The 20,686-nt window shown below is 57.2% G+C and overlaps 1 protein-coding gene across 1 annotated transcript in view; it reads left to right on the forward strand.

Moving 5' to 3' along the window:
- Positions 1-20,686, forward strand: part of LAMC3 (laminin subunit gamma 3) — a 57,795-nt gene that overhangs the window by 17,449 nt on the left and 19,660 nt on the right. The window contains exons 4-13 of the mRNA XM_042913274.1: positions 1,902-2,068; positions 3,393-3,581; positions 3,667-3,784; positions 6,669-6,767; positions 9,666-9,802; positions 12,389-12,499; positions 14,443-14,635; positions 14,816-14,934; positions 15,026-15,076; positions 19,295-19,513. Coding sequence (XP_042769208.1) covers positions 1,902-2,068; positions 3,393-3,581; positions 3,667-3,784; positions 6,669-6,767; positions 9,666-9,802; positions 12,389-12,499; positions 14,443-14,635; positions 14,816-14,934; positions 15,026-15,076; positions 19,295-19,513 — 1,403 coding nt within the window. The remainder of the gene's footprint in view (positions 1-1,901; positions 2,069-3,392; positions 3,582-3,666; positions 3,785-6,668; positions 6,768-9,665; positions 9,803-12,388; positions 12,500-14,442; positions 14,636-14,815; positions 14,935-15,025; positions 15,077-19,294; positions 19,514-20,686) is intronic.

Genomic DNA, 20,686 nt, shown 5'->3' on the forward strand with positions numbered 1-20,686 from the left:
TGGCCCAGCTGCATCCCAATTCCTGCTTTTCTCCCATCAGCTATGTTTCCACCACCATGCGCAGGACCTTCCAGAACTTTGCACCTGCTGTTCCCTCTGCGAGCAGATGCTTGCCTTATGTCTGTCCCCTCTCTGCTGTGGGAACTGCCGGGCGTTGCCGTCCGGGCCCTCGGTGCCGGCTCCTGCTCTGGTGATCGGTACATGCTCTGGTTTGTCTAAGCATCTCCCCTCTCTGAGAAGCAGGGCAGAGGCCTCGTCTCTCTCAGCATTCTCGGCCTGTCGCCCATGCGGCCGTGGGTACGGATCCGGGGGAGACGCAAAGGGTGTCTTTGGCATGAAAGCTCAGGGGCTTCCTTCCTGGAAAGGGACGAGAGAGACAGAGGTGTTCCTGCCCCAACGTCAAGGGGGTGGCGGACAGCAATCAGATTACTCTCTCCGACACACAGCACGCTCCAGAATAACGGGAACGGGGGCCGGGCAGGGCATGCTGGCGGTCAGGGAGACTGCTGCGTAGACGGGGGCCCGGCCAAGGTTGGGGGAGGCCGGCATCCTGGGCGGAAGGGCCCAGCGTGTGCCAGCCCGGGAGGCAAGGCTGGAAGATGGTCGGGACCGTGGGCCGAGTTCATTCACGTGCCGCCGGCCGCGGGGTGCTCTCGAAGGATTTGGCCAGGGTGGTCACAGGGCTTTAAAAGGCCCCAGCCCCACCCCCGACATTGCGTGGGGACGGAGAAGAGGAGAGAGAGAAGACGCGCGATGTTACAAAGTGGCCGTGGGAGGTGGTAGTAAGGCAGGGAGAAGCAGCATGTGGGTCCACGAGGTATTTAGGATAGGAAGTCCATGTGCTCTGGGTGGGGGGGGTGGGGGGGATGGCCCATCTGGGGGGGGGGGGGAAACAAGGGGCTTCTGTAGTTCAGGGATGCTTGGGGGCGTTGAGAGAGGTGGAGAAGTCCAGGAAGGGGATGCGAGCCCCGGCCTGTGCAGGGCTGGGCTGGGAGCGAAGGGGCAGTGGGGGTGTCCGGGAGGGCCCCTCTCTTCCTCCTCCCCCGTCACCCCTGCACTTGATTCGGGTCAAACCACCCCGGGGGAGGGGCTCTCCAAGGATGGCGGGCGGTGGCGAGCTCCAGCGCCTGCTGTCAGGGGGCTTCAGGCCAGAGAACATCTGGGTCCCAGCTGCCAGAGCCGGACCACCCTGGGGCCTGCAGCTGGCTGGGGGGCAGGTGGGCCAGCGGCATCCCACCCACAACGGCCTACAGGAATTTCACTCCTTCCCTTGGAGTCCGAGAGCTTCATGGGGGAGGGCGGTGTCTGCAGACCCCCGTGGGGACGTGGGGGGTCCCTTGTCCCAAGACTGAGGATCCTTGTCTCTCGAGACTCGTATCCACGTCACCCCCGCCAGAAATGCTGGACCGTGACCTGCCTCCCCTAGGCTCCCGTGGAGGAAACAATGCCCTGTGCCTGTCCCACGCCCTGTGTCCCCAAAGTAAAAAAAAAAAACAAAACACTGGGGGTGCAAGCCGTGGTCAGCGATTTCTTCATACCCACTGAGGGCAGAGCGTGGAACACAGCTTATGGGAGCCACCAAGTGGCCATGGTGTGGCGCCCAGGAGCCCGGAGTCTGCACACCGTAGGACAGGGCTCCCATTCCGCCTCTGCTGCTTAGCGTCCGTGACTTCGTGGCCTGTGCCTCAGTTCCCCCATCTGTTAAATGGGGGTAATAAAAGCGGATGGAAGGGGTTCGTCTGCGTGTGCCGTCAGCCCTCCGTTACTGTCGACCCCGGGCACGCGGCCGAGGTTCCTTAAAGCTCCGTCACTGAGCACAGGACCAGGGGCTCGTCCGAATGCCTGGCGGTGAACCCCTTGCCTTCCGCCGTTTCTGGACCCCCTGCCCCGTGTGTCCCCAGGTGCCAGTGCCACGGACATGCCAGCGAGTGTGGGCCCGAGGAGGCGGGCCGGCTGGCCTGCAGGTGCCAGCACAACACCACGGGCGTCGACTGCGAGCGCTGTCTGCCCTTCTTCCAGGACCGCCCGTGGGCCCGGGGCACCGCTGAGGCCGCCAACGAGTGTGTGCGTGAGTGTCCTGGGGCTTTGGGCCGCGGCACAGACTCCCCGGGACCCCGCAGTGGGGGCTGCTCCGAACACCAGCCCCCACGTCCCTGCGGGATCAGGGGAGGCTGGGAGAGAGCTGGAGGGGACGTTTGTTCCTCGGCCCTCCCCCAGACCAAATCCCCCAGTAGAGGCTGCGGTCAGAGGGCTGGGAGGCCCCCCGACTGTGCCTTTGTTTCAGCTGCTCTAGCCGCAGCTGCTAATCAAAGCCAGAAGGCCCCGGGTCCTGGGGGGGGGGGGAGGGGGGCGCCGACCTGCCCCCCCAGCCTCTCCCACGGCCCCCCAGGCAGCCTTTGATGTCTCAGTCCCCGTGTGATGTGGCTCTGACCACCTAACCTCAGGGACAGGCTGGAGACGATGGGGCCCGTCCTACCTTCTCCAGGGACGCGGGGCTGCCCACGGCCTGCTTGGGTCCGTCCCCGCCCGGCAGGCTGGCCCATCCCAGCTTCCCACTGTCCCCAAGCCCTGCCCTGCCTCCCAGAGAGTCATCTGAGTTGCTTCAGGCCCTCTGCGCGGAGCTGGCCATCCTGGGGCTGCCGGAGCTGGGGCGGGGAGGGGACGGCCTGGTCCAGGAACAGGGCACTGGCTGCAGGAGCTTCCCAAGGGCCACTGGCCCTGCTAGGTTTCTGCTGCCCTCACTGGCCTGGGGTCACCTGCCCTCACTCCACCAAGGAGTCCTCCCTGGGGCCAAAGGAAGCTGTGCCGGCCGGCTCCTCCGTTCTGAGCCTGAGTCTCTCTCCATGGTGGGGACGCAAAAAGCCAGACCACTTCTCCTGCCGTGTCCTTGTCCTCTCCGCCAGCAGCCTGGAAGCCGGGCACTTCGGACCTGACCCCCTGCCGCCCAGTGCAGGCCGCCCTGAGCTCGGCCTCATCCCTGACCCTCTAGCCCACCTGATTGTGTCTTTGTACGCAGCCTGGTCCAAGCCCCATCACCCCTCCCACCCCAACTCTGGGCCCGAAGCTCCAGCTTCTCTGCTCCCCAGCTCCTGTGTAACCCTCCCAAAGCCTGCCTTGCCGCAAGTGAAGTCCACTGACCGTGGCCGCCTGGCCTCCCCGGATCATGCTCTGCTGACCTCTCGACCTCCCAGCTGCCCCTGCACCACTCCCTGTCCCCTTGTGCTGCCCCTTGAGGGTCCGGTTTGGGAAGACCAGTCGGCGGGTCTCCATACCCTTGATCAAGCTTGACCTGCCTTGAGCTGCCGGCTCCTTCATCACAAGACCACCCCGCCCCCGCCCCCCGGGCCCCGGCCGCTCAGCACAGCCCCCTGTCCCCTGCCCCCTGCCCACAGCTTGCAATTGCAACGGCCACTCTGAGGAGTGTGTGTTCGACCGGGACCTCTTCCGCGGTACGGGCCACGGCGGCCGCTGCCTGCGCTGCCGGGACCACACGGCCGGGCCACACTGCGAGCGCTGCCAGGAGGACTTCTATCGCTGGAGCCCCCGGACGCCGTGCCAGCCCTGTGACTGCCACCCGGCAGGTGAGCGGGCCCCGCCGCCCAGCCCCCACTCCTCCCCCCGCCGCCCGGTTCGAGCCCCCACTGCCCCGAGCCCTTGCTCCCCCAGGTTCGCTACGTCTCCAGTGCGATGACTCAGGCACCTGTGCCTGCAAGGCCACCGTCACAGGCTGGAAGTGTGACCGCTGCCTGCCCGGGTTCCACTCACTCAGTGAGGGAGGCTGCCGGTGAGGGGGCCGGGGGAGCGGGTGTGCACGGCCCAGCAGGGCGCGGGGCGGTGGGCGGATTGGGACCGAGTGCCAGGAAGCAGGGGGAAGGGGATATGAGCTGTCCTTCCCTGCTCCCTTCCACGCCTCTGTCCTTCACTCCTTCACCTTCTTGACTCTGCAGCCAGTCCAGTCCCAGGCGAGGACTACAGGCACCCAGTCCCGGGAGAACGGGAGACAGGGTGTGGGTCCCACGGAAGCCCCGCCAGTCTTGGGGGTTGAGGGCAGGCTTCCCGTGCGAGGCACTGAGTTCCAGTGTGAGACCTGAGAGGCGGGGGCGGGTGTGCCAGGCAGAAGAAAAGCACGTGCAAAGCCTCTGAGTGCGTGGTACAGGGCGGGAGGACGGTTCCGGGGGGGACCTCAGGAGGAGTGTGGACGGATGTGAAGCAGGAGTGGGACGAGGTTGGGGGCCGGGGCAGAGGCCGCAGCAGGAACAGCTGGGAAGCATGGCAGCATGCACGAAGGCTTGGCCACGGAGAGGGAGCGGCAGAGACCCGGACAGATCCCAGAGCCCCTCGGAAGGCAGACGTGGCGGGAGGTGGTCACCGGGGAGCAGGAGAGGAAGACGGGATGAAGTCTGGGTCCCCAGGCACCTAGGTGGAGGGAGGCCATTCACGACACGGGGAGCACAACGCGGTGGGAAGAGGCTGAGTCCGCACTGCTGGTGGGGTATCCGAGAGAGAGACAGGCAGGGGGCCACTGGGGTCTGGACCTTGGAAGAGGGGTCTAACACACTGACCACCACTTGACTGAGAAGCACCCACGACCGGAAAAATAAAGCTCTTACAAATTCAGAAGCACTTCAAAATGAACTTGGCTTTGGTTGAAACAGTCTCCTTATATATTTGAAAGGCGGTGGAAATGCATTGGGAGTCATATGGGGAGTATCGGATGCCTCACAAAATACTCAGCTGTTCTAGGCACAAATCTGGCCCTTAGGTGGGAGTTGCATGCTTCCCCCGTGTTTCTCTGGCCTCTGGACCTTTGCACATGCTCCTGGCCCAGAGCATTCTTCTCCCCACAACCCCTGCCTCTCACTGGCCTGTGTCTAGCAGACCCCCACACTTTCTTCAGTCCCCAACTGAGGTGCCCCTCCCCCTGGAAGGCTTTCCTCTACCTGTCCTCTTGTCCCCACCCCAAGCACCTCCTTGGTGCACCTGCAGCCTCTTGTACATCTTCTCCATAGAATGTGTCAGAGCACAGCACCTATCTGTTTGCTTGTTCATCCTCACTGGGCTGTAGGCTCTATGAGCGCAGGAGCCATGTCTTGTCAGATAGTGGATGGATGGAAGAAGGAAGGAAGGAAGAATGGATTGAAGGATAGATTAAATGATGGATGGGAGGGAGGAAGGAAGGAAGGAAAGGAAGGATGGATACATACATTGATGGATGGATAGATGGAAGGAAGGAAGGATGGATAGAAGGATAGATTAAAGGATGGAGGGGAGGGAGGGAGGGAGGGAGGAAGGAAGGATACACGGATGGATGGATAGATGGAAGGAAGGAATGATGGTTAGAAGGATAGATTAAAGGATGGATGGGAGGGAGGGAGGAAGGTAAGATACACAGATGGATGGATAGATGGATGGAAGGAAGGAAGGATAGATTAAAGGATGGATGGGAGGGAGGGAGGGAGGGAGGAAGGAAGGATACACGGATGGATGGATAGATGGAAGGAAGGAATGATGGTTAGAAGGATAGATTAAAGGATGGATGGGAGGGAGGGAGGAAGGAAGGAAGAAAGGAAGGAAGGATACATACACTGGTGAATGGATGGATAGATGGATGGAAGGAAGGATGGATAAAAGGATAGATTAAAGGATGGATGGGAGGGAGGGAGGAAGGAAGGATACCCACATGGATGGACGGATAGATGGATGGAAGGAAGGATGGATGGATAGAAGGACAGATTAAAGGATGGGTGGGAGGGAGGGAGGAAGAAAGGAAGGATAGATACATACATGGATGGATGGATAGATGGATGGAAGGAAGGATAGATTAAAGGATGGATGGGAGGGATGGAGGAAGGAAGGAAAGATACACGGATGGATGGATAGATGGATGGAAGGAAGGAAGGAAGGATGGATAGATTAAAGGATGGATGGGAGGTGAGGGAGGGAGGAAGGAAGGAAGGATACGTACACTGATGGATAGATGGAAGGAAGGATGGATAGAAGGATAGATTAAAGGATGGATGGGAGGGAGGAAGGAAGGATAGATACATACATGGATGGATGGATAGATGGATGGAAGGAAGGATAGATTAAAGGATGGATGGGAGGGAGGAAGGAAGGAAAGATACACGGATGGAAGGAAGGAAGGAAGGATGGATAGATTAAAGGATGGATGGGAAGGAGGGAGGAAGGAAGGAAGATACACGGATGGATGGATAGATGGATGGAAGGAAGGAAGGAAGGATGGATAGATTAAGGGATGGATGGGAGGTGAGGGAGGGAGGAAGGAAGGAAGGATACGTACACTGATGGATGGATAGATGGAAGGAAGGATGGATAGAAGGATAGATTAAAGGATGGAAGGGAGGGAAGAAGGAAGGTTGCATGTGTAAGGGGCTAGGCCAACGGATAGAAGGCTGGAAAGACGAATGAACAGCTAGGTGGTTGGAAGAATGCACGGATGGATGAGAGGACGGGTAGGCAGATGGACCGCTCTCCAGGTGAGGGGACGGGTCACTTCTTCAGCAAGGTGGGAACAGTATAGCCAGGCGCAGGCTCTTGGGCGAGCCTGCCTCCTGGTCCTCTAGGGGATGGGGAGGGATGGGGAAATTCCAAGGAGGATGGGCTACTCTCACTCCGGACTCGCTCCCACCGTCCTGTCTCTTTGGCAGACCCTGCACCTGCAATCCTGCTGGCAGCCTGGGCACCTGTGACCCGCACAGTGGACGCTGCCCCTGCAAGGAGAACGTGGAAGGCAAGCAGTGTGACAGGTGGGCGAGCCGATCTGGTCATAAGCCTGCTGGGCTCGTGGTGGAGGAGCGGGGGGCGTGGTCCATACGGACCTGGGTGTCCTCATCGCCCAGCAGCCTTCCTGGAGCGCCACGGGTCTGCCACCCTGGAAGTTCTCTAAAGCTTCTGACGCCGTCTATGCTTTGGCCCACTACCGCTGATGATTAAAGGCTGTGATAGCCGTTGTTTTTTTTTTCACATCTTCAAAAGAAAGAGCTGGAAAGCATAGGAGAGATGAACTAATCCAAGGATAGCAAATACCTTGGACTCGTACCATAGCCTTCCTGTCTCACACCCAGGGCGGGCATCACGAGTGGGGCACAGCAGTCTTTACCGTGAGCCCTACCGTAACCTCAGAATCCTCTCCATCCTGCTCCAAGAGGCTCCTACCGACTGAGCTGAGATTCAAGCTTGTTTGCCATTTTCATCATCCCGTCATGGTACAAATGGAGTGTCTAAAGCTCAGTGAGCCGAAATTGCTTTTTCAGAGCCACACAGTTCTTAAACTTCCTCTCTAGTGTGTTCTGGGGGTCTTTAAGCCCTAAGCAATGGCAGATGAATGTCCCCTTCCTGGCTTCGGCCCTGACCTCTGAAGCCCTTCGCAGCCAGCGCAGGGTCTGTCTGGGGCTCTGATTCTCTGGCCACAGGCCCTGTGTGTAAAGCACCTGACAGTATTATATTGTGGATTCGAGTCCTGTTAGCCTGTGCTGGGCCCCTGCTGGTTCAGGAAGAAGCTGGTGCCAACGCCGTGGCTGGCCCTGGCCTTGACTTGCCTTGGTCAGCCCCAGGCCGCCCCCCTCACCTTGCCCACATGTGGCCTGTGGGCCCTGGGGTGGAAGCTGGGCTATCTGCTGGGACTTCCTTCTCTGAGATCCCTCACGCAGGGAGGCAGAGTGGAGTCGGGGAACCAGACCCCACCGGGGTTCTCTGCCCCACTGCCTTGCACCTTGCGGATGAGGTGCCTCTGAGCCTCCCTTTGCCTGTTTGTCAAATGGGGCAGCTTGATGAGATGTGTTCCTCGGAGCTGGCTAGACATCCGGGGCCATCGACTGCTTCTTATGAGTCTGATACCTCTGCCCTGGCCAGCTCAAACAGAGCCCCCAGGGTGCCAACTGGGAATCTGAAATATTTCTCCAGGGCTCCTTGGAGAAGCGGCTGATCTAGAGCTGGGGTAGGGAAAATGCAAGATGAGCCCAGAAGGCTCGTGTCTTGTAACAGAAAGCACGAAAGTGCTTAATTAAGAAAAAAAATGAAAACAAACAAAACTAAACCAGGGGACGCCTGGGTAGCTCAGTGGGTTAAGCATCCAATTCTTGATTTCAGCTCAGGACATGGTCTGATGGTTCATGGGATCAAGCCCTGTGCCAGACTCTGCCCTGAGAGCACAGAGCCTGCTTGGGATGCTCTCTCCCCACCCCACCCCCCTCTCTCTCTGCCCTTCCCCTGCTCTCATTTTCTGTCTCTCTCTCAAAAAAAAAAAAAAAAAAAACCTCTAAACCAGGATGGGAGCCTGTGTCAAAAGGACACGAGCACTGGGGCACCTGCGTGGCTCAGTTGGTTGAGCGTCCGACTTCGGCTCAGGTCACGGTCTTGCGGTCCGTGAGTTCGAGCCCCACGTCGGGCTCTGGGCTGATGGCTCAGAGCCTGGAGCCTGCTTTCGATTCTGTGTCTCCTTCTCTCTCTGCACGCACCCCCCCCCCCCATGCTCTGTCTCTCTCTCTCTCAAAAAGAAGTAAAAACATTAAAAAAGGATCACGAGTACCAACCTAAAAGATCCGTGCCAAAGCTGGAACGATTTGAACAACTAAATAAATAACGACAGTATTGGATTATAACCCCAAGAATAAAATAAATATCCACGAATCCACACCGATATACCCACAGATGAGGGAAAAAATAAATACACCGGGACAAAGGGACAAACCTTCCTTGCAAAAGAATTCCAAATAATAGATGTGGAAAGAGTGATGGAAATACAAAATCAGTTCAGATTTCACGGTAACGGTCGCTGTAGACGAGAGCCACCTAATTCAGCAGGCAGGATTTTAAGGAGAAACGGGACGTTTGCATAGCCCCAAATATCTCCCTCTCAAAATATTTGTGAATTACTGTGGTGGTTTCAGTCTGTGTGCACAATTCTTTAATACTCCGCCCTCCAGGGGATGGAGCTTAATTCCTCTGCTCTGCACCGCGGGCTGGATTTAGTGACTTCCTTCTAACGGCGAGCGTGTGGCAGTTTTGGGGCGCGGGAGCGGGGCAGGCAGCACCTTGACCGGGTGGTGAAGGGTAACGTTACCGGTGATGTCACGTGGGCATCACTTACCCCAGTGCAATGTGATGGGAAGGACACCTCCTCTCTGTTTCTTCCCCAAACCCATGGCCCCCAGTCTAATCGGGTTTCTAATCAGAGACACCCGAACTGAGGGGCGTTCTACCAAGCATCTGTCCACTGCTCTTCAAAAGTGGCAAGGTGCTAAAAGACGAGAAATGCCGAGAAGCTGGCACAGACCAGAGGAGGCGCCATGTCCTGGATCGGGTCCGGGGCAGAAAACCGACAGGAGTGGAAAAGGGGGCAGAAATCCTAGTAAAGCCTGGAGTTCAGTAAACAGCATTCACTCATGTGAATTTTGTGGCCTGGTCACATGTACGCCGGCCATGTCAGAGGTTGACATTGGGGAAAGCCGGTGACAAGGCCACAGGAACACTCTCTGCGTGATCTTTGCAACTCTTGGAAATCTGAAAAAAAAAAAAATGTGTTTTTTAAGTTTCCCCAGTGACTCCGACTCAGGTCAGTCTAGCTGGGATCCCCCGGACCTCCCTGACTCATTTGCTCCCCTCCCTCCACCCCCCCCTCCCCGGCACGTCCTGCCTCCTTCCAGATGCCGTCCAGGGACGTTCAACCTGCAGCCCCATAACCCAGCCGGCTGCAGCAGCTGCTTCTGCTTTGGCCACTCCAAGGTGTGCTCGGCCACTGCCCAGTTTCGGGAGCACCACATCCTCTCCGACCTCCGCCAGGGTAAGAAGTGCTCCCCATGGTCCACAGCAACCTCCAAGAGGTCGGCTCTGCACCAAGGGCGGGGGGCAGGCTGTCCTGCTCTGGGGAGATCCTGCTGTGCTGTATGGGAAGGAGGGGGCGGCCTCCCCGAGGCCCCTCTGTGCCCCTCAGCGCTCCCCAGTACCTCCCGTACCCCTTGGCTCCTTCCCTCGCCCCTGCCTTTTACCCAGCGTCTAGCAGGGCTGGGAGCTGGGTAGGCGGCAGCCTTTCGATCCCGGGCGGGGATTTCCAATCAGTCTGCTGGGGATTCACACTCGGTCCCCTGGACTCTATTTATGCGCACTTGACGTATGCCAGGCACTGTGCTGAGCTCTTTGCATGCGTGGAACCTATGGATTCCCTGGAAGGTAGGTCGGTACTCTCATTCCCATTTTACAGATGGGGCAGCCGAGGCCCGGAAAAGGTATGCCACAGAATTTAATTGTTGGCACCCGGGTTTGTCGGCTCCTGAGTTTTGGGCAGGCCTTCTGTCCGGGTGCAGAGTCCAGAGGTGCCGTGGTGCCCTGGGTCCCCAACTCCGGGTGGTGGTGCGTCTTTGGAGCAGGAGAGCAGTGGGGCTCGGCATTCAATCACGGCCGACGGGGACCCTTGCTTCACCCCACAGAGCACCCCCCCCCCCGCCCCCAACCCCTGCAGCTCCCCCAGCTGGGCTAGAACCTCAAGCGCTGGCTCTGGGGCGCCCCAGACGCGGGGGCAGTGCGCCCTCTGCTGGAGGCTCGCGCAGAACGCAGGACGGAGCCGGGCTCAGCGTGGGGCTGGCCTTGAGGTAGCTTGTCACGAGTCTAGGAGGTTAGCATCAGGCGGGACTCATTCTACGGATCCTACGAACACCGCCATTTTGTGTTCTCACCTTGAGCCAGGCCCTGGGCTCCGCACAGGTGTCTCGGAGCCCTCACATGACCCTCAGGCCAGCAGTTCTCAGGCTTTTTTGGTCTCTGGATCCCTTCAGGCTCTGGAAAACGACTGAGGCCTTCAAAGTGCTTTTCTCTACGTGGGTCGTTTATATGGCTAAGTTCTGTCTTAGAAATGGAGACAGCAATTTTTAAATAACTATATATTAATTCACTTAGAAATGACCACAATAGCGGCACCTGGGTGGCTCAGTCGGTTGAGCATCAGACTTCGGCTCAGCTCATGATCTCAAGGTTCATGGGTTCAAGCCCCAGGTCGGGCTCTGTGCTGGCAGCTCAGAGCCTGGAGCCTGCTTCGGATTCTGCGTCTCCCTCTCTCTCTGCCCTTCCTTCACTTGCTCTCTCTCTCTCTCTCAAAAATAAATATTAAAAAAATTTTTTAATTAAAAGAAATTTTTAAGTATGTTAGCTAACTTGACAATAAATTATATTAAAAAAATTTAGAAACTGAGCAGAGTAAACGTATAACATAAAGTAATATCAGCCTGGGAAAAATAACTCTTTTTTAAAAAAACAAAAAGAGGGGAGTATATTTGCCGTATGGTTCTGCACATCTCTTTATGGCTGCATTAATAGAGGTCTGTTGTGATACCACATGACTTGCAGTTTCTGGAAAATTCCTCCATTTGCTGCTAAGACATGAAAGATGCAAATACCATCTTAGTGTTACTAAGAAGATAGTTCGACCTCATGGGCCCCCTGAAAGAGTCTCAGGGTCTCCCGGGGTGTTCAGACCAACTTTGAGAACTGTTGCTGGGCCACGAATACTTCATCGCCCTCGTTTTGCAGAGGAGGAACCAACTTCAGAGAGGTTAAGTAACTTGCCCAGGGTCACACAGCCAGTGAACCTAGCCTAGCGCCGAGGAGCCCCGGACCTCCTCTTTCTGACCTCTTTCTCTTCATCCCTCCCTCCTCGCCCCTTCGGTGCCCCAGGGGTTGGGCCTCCACCCCATTCCCCAGCTGCCCCCTTGAGGTCATTTGCTACGTGCCACGCTAGGCTTGGTGTAGTGCCGTCACCAGAGGGAGGGTGGACGGGACTGGGGACCGGAAGGTCTGGGCTCTCATCCTGGCTCGACCACTTCCTGACCGGGTGGCACCCCTTGGTGCAGTGGGGCTGATGGCACACGCACCTCGAAGGACAAGGGCGGTGAGGTCGTGGGTGAGGGAGTTCTCCGAAGACCTGAAGTTGAGGTCAAGTTCAGTACCGTTAGAGATGGCTCCAGTGTCCCAGTGCCCCGTGCTGGGGTCTCCAGACCGTCTTCATGCTGTGTTCAGAACCCACTGAAGGGGCAAGGCAGGCCCGGAGGTCTGACTTGGCCCTAAACAGGGTCGGCACCCTGAGCTTTCTCCCTTCTCCTGGGGCTACCTCCCACCCCGAGACCCCCACCCGGACTCTGGGATGGGGGTCTGAGCGGCCGGCTGTGGGCAGCATTTGCCAGCAGCAGCTGGCTCTCGCCACCCCCCACCCCCTGCCGGCCTGTCTCTACAACAGTCTCTCGTCCCCCCTGGGCCGGTTGACTCAGGCTGTGCTCAGGCCTCTAGGGGCCATCCGTGGGACCCCAGGAAGGGTGTGAGGTGGGAAGGTGTAGAGGCCCCCCTCCAGAGCCTCACGCGGGCGCGTGTGTTTGCTACCCAGGAGCCGAGGGCTGGCGGGCCGGAAGTGTGGGGGGCCCAGAGCATCCCGCGCAGTGGAGCCCAAGGGGGCTGCTCCTGAATCCAGAAGGCGAGGAGGAGCTCACGCTACCAGGTACCTGCCAGCCACAGGCAGGGGCAGGGCTGCCCCGTGTCCATTTCCTACTGTGACAAATTACCACCGGCCCGGTGGCTAAAAACAGCGCAAACTTATTCTCCAGTGTTCTGGAGGTCAGAAGTCTGAGCTAAAATCACGGCATCCACGGGGCTGCGCTCCCGGGACCCCAGGGGAGAGTCTGGTCCCTTGCCTTCTGCAGCTTCTGGAGGCCACTCACATCCTTCGGCTTGTGGCCCCCCCCCTCCATCTCCAGAAGCATCCGGTCTCCCTGTTGCAGCTTTTCTGCCCCCCTCTTCCATGTGTTAGGGACTTGGGGATTACACTGGGCTCGGGCGCCTGATCCAAGATAATCCCTCCCCTCGAAGGCCGGCTGATCAACAACCTTAATTCCATCTGCGGTCTTAATTGCCCCATAAGTGCCATGACATGTGACATATTCACAGATTTCTTGGCTCGGGGCATGAGTACCTTTGGGGGCCATTTTGCGCCAACCACGTGCCCTGCGGGGTCTGCCAGAGCACCCCCCCCCCCCCGACCCCGGCTTTCTGATCAAGGCCTTGCCACCAGTCTTCTTCCCAGAAATGCCTGTACCCTTCCCATCCGTCTCTCACCCTGCCAGGCCACTGAACGCTCTTCCCGAGGTCACGGGATTCCTGCAGAATGTAATTATTCCTGCAGAATCATTCTCGATTATTCTGAACCGCCCCTCACCAAATCGGGCAATTTTGGTTTCCTGGAAACTGTACCAGACCTAGAACCGGGATCCGGGTGTCCATTCTTAGTTGTCTTGTGGCCAGATTCCGGGTCCACTGGCTCCCCCAACCCAGTCGTGCCCTTGACCTCCCTCTCCAAGAAGGGCCGGAGAGATGGTGCCCAGATGTCTGAGCCACTCCGTGGACACGGTGCCCAGCCAGGAAGCAGAAGTCACAGGGAGCCTGAGGCCCCGTCCTGGGGCAGGTGCCCCAAGCTCAGAGCCCCAAGAACACAAAACACCCGCTATTCCGCGGCTGCTTTGTTGACACATTGAAGAAAAAGTTATTCACTCAGGAAGCACTTGCTGGGTTCTGTGCCGAGTGCCGGGCACAGTGCAGGTGGACGGAGTCAACCATTTTATTTCACTTCTTGAAATAAAGTGAAATAAAGAAATTTTTATTTCACTTCTTTATTTCACGGTCTACCAACATGCTGTACCTCCGGCTGACTCCCAAGTGCAGAAGGACCGAAGGGAGACAGAGCCGGGCACGTCCCGATGTGCCCTCTCCTGCCGCGTGGCCGTTTCCCAGCCTAAGCAGTCAGAGGACCCAGAAAAACGGCACAAGTTCGAAAAGCTGGGCCCTCCGTTATCTCTTAGGCTGCCGCCGCCTTCTTTCTGCTCCGAGCCTGTTGTGACTCCGGTGGAAAGCGTGGCCTCGGGGCCACGTGCAGCATGCTGGCCTTGTGACTTGCTCTGAGCCTCACGCTCAGCTCCCACGGGCGCGGGGCCGCCAGAGTCTGCTCGTGGGGTGTCGTCGTGAGCATGGCTTGTCAACGGGCGGCCGGGTGTCCCCCACTGTGCGTGCCGTGTGTGTGTGTGTGTGTGTGTGTGTGTGTGTGTATGTGTGTATGTGTGTGTGTTCGGTATCCGCCCTGCTCCCAGATCGACTCCGCCGTCCCCTCGGACTTTACTTATAAAGCCAGAGCTCAAGGCAATGACGGCAGAGCAGGATGCCGGCCGTGGGGCCCTGTGTTACTGCAAGGTCACAGGCGCGTGAAGCCGGCCTGCAGGGAAGGTGTGGGGAGGCCACCCTCGGCATCCGATATGCCGGGAGGCCTTCGATTTTCTCCTTCTGTCGTTTTTATCTTGTTTGAATGTTTAATTGTCAATAAAGTCAATATACCATAGACATTTGAAACCAAGGTAATTAAGTACAGACGTCAAAGCCTTCTTCTCTTGTCGTCAGAGAAATTCCTGGGAGACCAGCGGTTCAGCTACGGACAGCCCATCACACTGACCTTCTGGATCCCCCCCGGGGGCTCCCCACTCCCCGTGCGGCTGAGGCTGGAAGGGGCGGGCCTGGCCCTGACTCTACGACCCTCCAGCCTGGCGGGCCCCCGGGATGCTGGGCAGCCGGGCGAGGCCCAGCTCACGTTCCAGTAAGTGCCTTGCGGAGTCCTGGGAGGTGGGGTCGGGCATTCGGGGTGGTCCCTGAGGTCTGGGCACACTCGGATCCTCCTGTGGTCCGGGGCCTTCCCCGCTCTCCACCCCAAGCTGGGGGCTCCTTGGTACCACCTGCCCCCGGCCTCAGGTTCCGGTTTGCCCCCCACCCCTGGCAGGTTGCAGGAGACCTCTGAGGACGCGGCCCCTCCGCTGCCCCCCTTCCACTTCCAGCAGCTGCTCGCCAATCTGACGGCTCTGCGCATCCGGGCCGGCGGCCAGAGCACAAGCCCTTCCGGTCAGTAATGATGGAGACGGCCCTCCTCACCCGCCGGGCCCTGGGGCTCCCTCCTGCCTAGCAGACACTTAGCATCCCCGTTTTGCCACAGAGACGTCTGAAGGTCAGAGAAGTAGGACACTGGCTGAAGGTCGTGGAACTGGTAAGGACTGGGAGGGTGGGTGCTGAGGACAGAGGCAGGGGCTGAACGAGTGGCGATGGGGGGGGGGGGCTGAGGATGACCAGTTCTAAGAGACAGGTGTGTGGCCACGAAGCAGCCAAGAGCTGTGGGGCGTAGTCACTCCAGGGCAGAGTCTGCCATTATTGCCAGGAGGAGGGACCTTTGAGGGTCCTCTGTGGGCGCTGGTCTCAGGGACAGGCGCGGATCCCAGAGTTGGCTCCTCCTGCTGGTCATTGGTGGTATCGCACCTAAGTCACCCCGAGAGCGGATCTGGTTTCTAAACCTTCTCGGGGGAGCTGGGTCAGGACGCTGCTTCCAGAGAGATTTCTCACCACCTGTCACCCTGGCCACATGGTGATCATCCTTGCAAACTGTTCCTGGTTCCCCCCACTCTTCTTAAGGTACTTTCTTTTAATTTTTTTTTAAGTTTATTCATTTTTTGAGAGAGAGAATGTGAGCAGGGGAGGGGCAGAGAGAGAGAGAGAGAGAGCGATGGAATCCGAAGCAGGTTCCAGGCTCTGAGCTGTCAGCACAGAGCCTGACATGGGGCTTGAACTCATGAACCATGAGACCATGACCTGAGCTGAAGTCGGATGCTCAACCGACTGAGCCACCCAGGCGCCCCTAAATGTACTTTCTCCTTCTCTCCACTCCCCCATACCTGTATATGCCTAGACCAGGCATCCTCTGTGCCCCTTTTTAGAACAGGTATTTCAGGGGTGCCTGGGTGTCTCAGTAGGTTAAGTGTCCAATTTTTTTTTTTAACATTTATTTATTTTTGAGAGACAGAGCACGAGCAGGGGAGGAGCAGAAAGAGAGGGAGACACAGAATCCGAAGCAGGCTCCAGGCTCCGAGCTGTCAGCACAGAGCCCGACGCGGGGCTCGAACCCACGAACCGTGAGATCATGACCTGAGCTGAAGTCGGACGCTTCACCAACTGAGCCTCCCAGGCGCCCCGAGCGTCCAACTCTTTATTTCGGTTCAGGTCGTGATCTCAAGGCTGATGGGTTCAAGCCCTGTGTTGGGCTACATGCTGACAGTGTGGAGCCTGCTTGGGATTCTCCCTCTCTCTCTGCCCCTACCCTGCTCACTCTCTCACACTCTCTCAAGATAAATAAATAAACTTTAAAAAGAAAATCAAAACAGGTGCTTCACATACAACACCCCTTTACCATTTAGAGATGAAATTTAAATTTTTTTTTTTTAACGTTTATTTATTTTTGGGACAGAGAGAGACAGAGCATGAATGGGGGAGGGGCAGAGAGAGAGGGAGACACAGAATCGGAAGCAGGCTCCAGGCTCTGAGCCATCAGCCCAGAGCCTGACGCGGGGCTCGAACTCACGGACCGCGAGATCGTGACCCGAGCCGAAGTCGGACGCATAACCGACTGAGCCACCCAGGCGCCCCTAGAGATGAAATTTATAGATATCATAACTTACACGGACACAATGTTTTCAAACCAGTGTAGTATCCTAGTTGTAACAGACGAGTAAATAAAAAGAAAGTAAACGACGTACAAAAACAGTCATTGAATTCCAGAGTGTCGGTGCTCAGCCGTGACCATACTGGAGAACATAATGAGGTAATCAGAGTTGCCCCCACTGTGGTGAATAACTGTGGGTTTCGGAGCAACTGAAGCTCAGAAGGCATTTGCAGAGGCAGCGAGCAGGGAAATTGTGACTAGTGCTGGCTTGGTCAATGTGGTTCTTCTAGAAGGTTGACTTAGCCTTGGCGTTTTCGTTGTTGCGTTACGGGAAAAACACGTTGGCAGAGTAACCGTCCATTTGTGGGTGAAGCTGTGAAACCAAGTTTCAGACATCCATCTGGATAGGACTGACCTTTGTTCCTTAAAACCCTTTGTGTGTGTCATGTTGAAGTCATCACTAAATGGGACTATTTGTCAGATCACTGTGAGCAGGGCAGTCACAGAGGGGGACCAGAGCACGGACGGGGTGCACACTGGCGACAGACTTCAAGAGCTGGGGGGCCACCAGGGGCACGGTTTTCCAAAGTGGTGAAAAACTCTGAGCACGACAAAGCCCGGGGTTGCCCCCGCGTTCAGGGTACCCGCATGGCTAGACAATCCGATATGCACCTACACCATTCAAAAATGCCCTGTGCTCGTGTATAAAATGGAGTGGGGGTCGGGGTTCAGATGTTTGCGGAGGTGTTTCCCTGCCTTTTCAGCATCCAGCAAGACCTCTGAAAGTCACGGGGGGCTTCTGCTCATGTCAGGATGTCTAATACCCCTGACCCTTGTCTCCCCGTCATCGTGATGACCAGAACAGCCACAGATTTCCTTCTAGGGCGGGGAAGTGACTGGCTCCTTTAGAGAACGCTTCGCTTAAATGGCCAGCTTTCCCCGGGCCCCTTCAAGTCAGACTCGGGGGTTATTAGCCGGCCCTTCCTGCCTCAGCCCCCTCTTTCTCTTTGGAGCTCTATCCCCATCAGCCTTGCCCACGCTCCCCAAAGCCTCCCTGCTCCCCAGGTCGCCCTGCTGAGGCTCCTCGGAGGCGTTTCATTTCCACTCTTTCCAGCAGCTTCTACCGCTTCCTTCTGTCACTCAGCCTTCGTTAACGGATGTTTACGAAGCACCTGCTTAGGCCAGGCCCGCACTGGGTGCTGGGGTGAATTGGAGCGGCAGGTGGACGTACTGACCCTCCCTCTCCCCACCTGCTCTGGGCTGTATCTATCCACATCTTTCTGTATGCACGGTCTTACGTGTGTGTGTGTGTATGTGTGTGTGTGTGTGTGTGTGTGTGTGTGTTTACATCTGTGCTTTTTAACGCCTCACACAGTCTGATGTGGTGTGTGTGTGTGTGTGTGTGTGTGTGTTTACATCTGTGCTTTGTAACGCCTCACACAGTCTGATGTGGTGCCACTTGCTTTTTTCAGCTAACGTGTGTCCTGGGGGCTGTCACCTGTCCTACACGTAGAAAAAGGCTGGCTGTCCGTCCACCGCGTCTCGTTCCGCAATATAGATGCCCCCGGGAGTTTCAACCGTCCCTCTGTTGGTAGATGTTGAAACGATTTCCACGTTTCCACTATGCATACGGTGCTGCCGAGAACAGGGAATACGGAAGGGTCTTTGTCTCGTCGTGCGCGTCTGTCTTTAGCACGGATCCCTCAACGTGGGAATGTGAGGTGTTGGGTCAAAGGGTGCACGTTTGATACATGCTGCCAGGTTTTGGCTGCACCGATCTATGTTCTCAGGACACGCGTCCGCCCTTCTCCACTGCCCACCTGCTCTGGTTGTCAATGGATAGTTGTTACATTTTGCCCTGAGTTTCTAGTTGTTTTCTGGCGCGAGGGTTGGCCTGATAGGAGCTACCGCTCTTCACTAAAAGCAGAGCCCCCTAATTTATAGTCCTGTATCCCTGGGCATGGGTCCCCCACACTGTCTTTCCCTGTCTGTGTTCTTTAAATGCTTACCAGTCGGAGGGTTGTGAATGGTACGGTTGTTTAAATGTACATATCTGATAAGCTGTGAGAATGAATGGCTTTCCAGAAAATTCCCAGCCATATCCATTTTTTGTTCTCAAAAAATCCCTCTTTAAGAGACGCCTGGGTGGCTCAGTTGGTTAAGCGTCCAACTTGATTTCGGCTCGGGTCATGACCTCATGGCTCATGGGTTCAAGTCCCGCGTCAGGCTCCATGCCGTTAGTGCAGAAACCTGCTTGGAATTCTCTCTCTCCCTCTCTCTCTGCCCCTTCCCCTGTTCACTCTCTCTCGAAAAACAAACAAACAAGACTAAACTAAAAACTACCTATTTGGGGGCACCTGGGTGGCTCGGTCGGTTAGGCGTTGGACTTTGGCTCAGGTCGTGGTCTCGCAGTTCGTGGGTTCGAGCCCCACATTGGGCTCTGTGCTGACAGCTCAGAGCCCAGAATCTGCTTCCGATTCTGTCTCTCTCTCTCTCTCTCTCTCTCTCTGCCCCTCCCCTGCTCATGCTCTGTCTCTCTCTGTCTCTCCAAAAATGAATAAACATTTTTTTAAATTTTTTAATAAAAAAATTAATTTAAAACACTGCCTATTTTTCCTTTGCTTTTTGTCTGCTTTTTCAAAATCATAATCGACCCGTAGGCTGCCTTTTATCTGTGAGCCAATAACCCTTTGCTTGTTACATATATGAACAGGAAGGTCTTGGCGGGGGAAATGTGTGCCTGTAACTCTCTTCCTCTCTGTCCTCGTTCTGCAGGCCAGATATTCCTGACTGAGGTCCGGCTCACGTCAGCCCAGCGGGGGCTCTCCCCACCAGCCTCCTGGGTAGAGACTTGCTCATGTCCCAAAGGGTACACAGGCCAGTTCTGTGAATCCTGCGCTCCAGGATACAAGAGGGAGACACCACTGGGGGGTCCCTATACCAGCTGTGTCCCCTGCACCTGCAACCAGCATGGCACCTGTGACCCCCACACAGGTGAGTCCTGGCACCCCACCCCAAAGCCACCTAAGGCTATACACCCAGCGCGGAAGGTGAGTGCTGACCCGAACGGGGTCAGCCGTGTGCATGTGTGAGTGATCATCGAGGGCGGTACTCCTAAAAGGGTGTCCCCGAGTTCCCCACGTGCCCTGCCGGGCACCTTTCTACACACCGTGTCATTGATTCCTGCCGTTACCGGTCTTACAGTTTAGGGACCCAAGGCGCAGGGAGCCGGCACGGCCAGCAGGTGGCAGAGCTGCTCCCGCCGCAAGGTCACGGCCAGCTGTTTACCCCACTAGCAGCAGAGGAAACGCAGAGAGAGCCTTCGACCCAGGTCACTAGGTGGGAGGTGCTGGACGGGGGCCGCACCCTGGCCTCTCTCCACACCGTGGGCCTCTCACACCGGAAGCGAGAGGGTCAGCGCCCCGCTGCCCTCCTGGAGCAGGTGGGGTCCCTGAGGAGGGTAATGCAAGCTCAGCATCTCTCAGGCTCCACACTGGAGCAGACAAAGGACAGCAGCCTGGGAATCGGCGGCCTGGCCAGTCGGGACAGGCACACGGTTCATGAGGGGCTTCCTCCCCGCCTTGGCCATGGCAGGCATCACAAATCGAGCCCAGATGAGGCCTCGTATTCCTAACACGTGCTGGTCCAGGCCGCCCCGACCAAGGAGGCCTGACATGGGGCCAGTCTGTCATCCCTCAGAACCCTTGGCCGTCCCATGACATCCTGCTCAGCTTGGGCAAGTCCTCATCTGTCAAATGGGCCGAGTGGCCACTGCTGCTCATGCTAGAGAGAAGAAGGAGTGAGCGTGTGGATCTGGGCTGAGTCAGGGACCAGTAGAAGGCAGCACAGGCATGATGGTCCCCCTGTTTCACTTGTCTACCCTGAATTCTCTTTTCCCTGTTCACCTCAGCCCCAGCTGAGTGCTGCGGGGCCTCCCAGAAGGCGGGGGGTGGGGTGGGCATCTTGCTTCCCTGGGCCCTTCTCAGCCAGGCTCCTCACTCAGGCCCTGGTAGTGGGGCCTCCCTTCCCCAGGGCACAGGCTCTGTGCAGGTGCTGGAGAAGGGGGTTTGCAGATCCCCCAGCATGAGAAACCAGTGGAGGGCGGGGCCTGTTCTATGAGACCAGCCAGCTTCTGTGAACCTGTTCTTTGCCAAATCATGTTGGGAA

The sequence above is a fragment of the Panthera leo genome, chromosome D4, assembly GCF_018350215.1.
Source record: "Panthera leo isolate Ple1 chromosome D4, P.leo_Ple1_pat1.1, whole genome shotgun sequence".
Classification (NCBI taxonomy): domain Eukaryota; kingdom Metazoa; phylum Chordata; class Mammalia; order Carnivora; family Felidae; genus Panthera; species Panthera leo.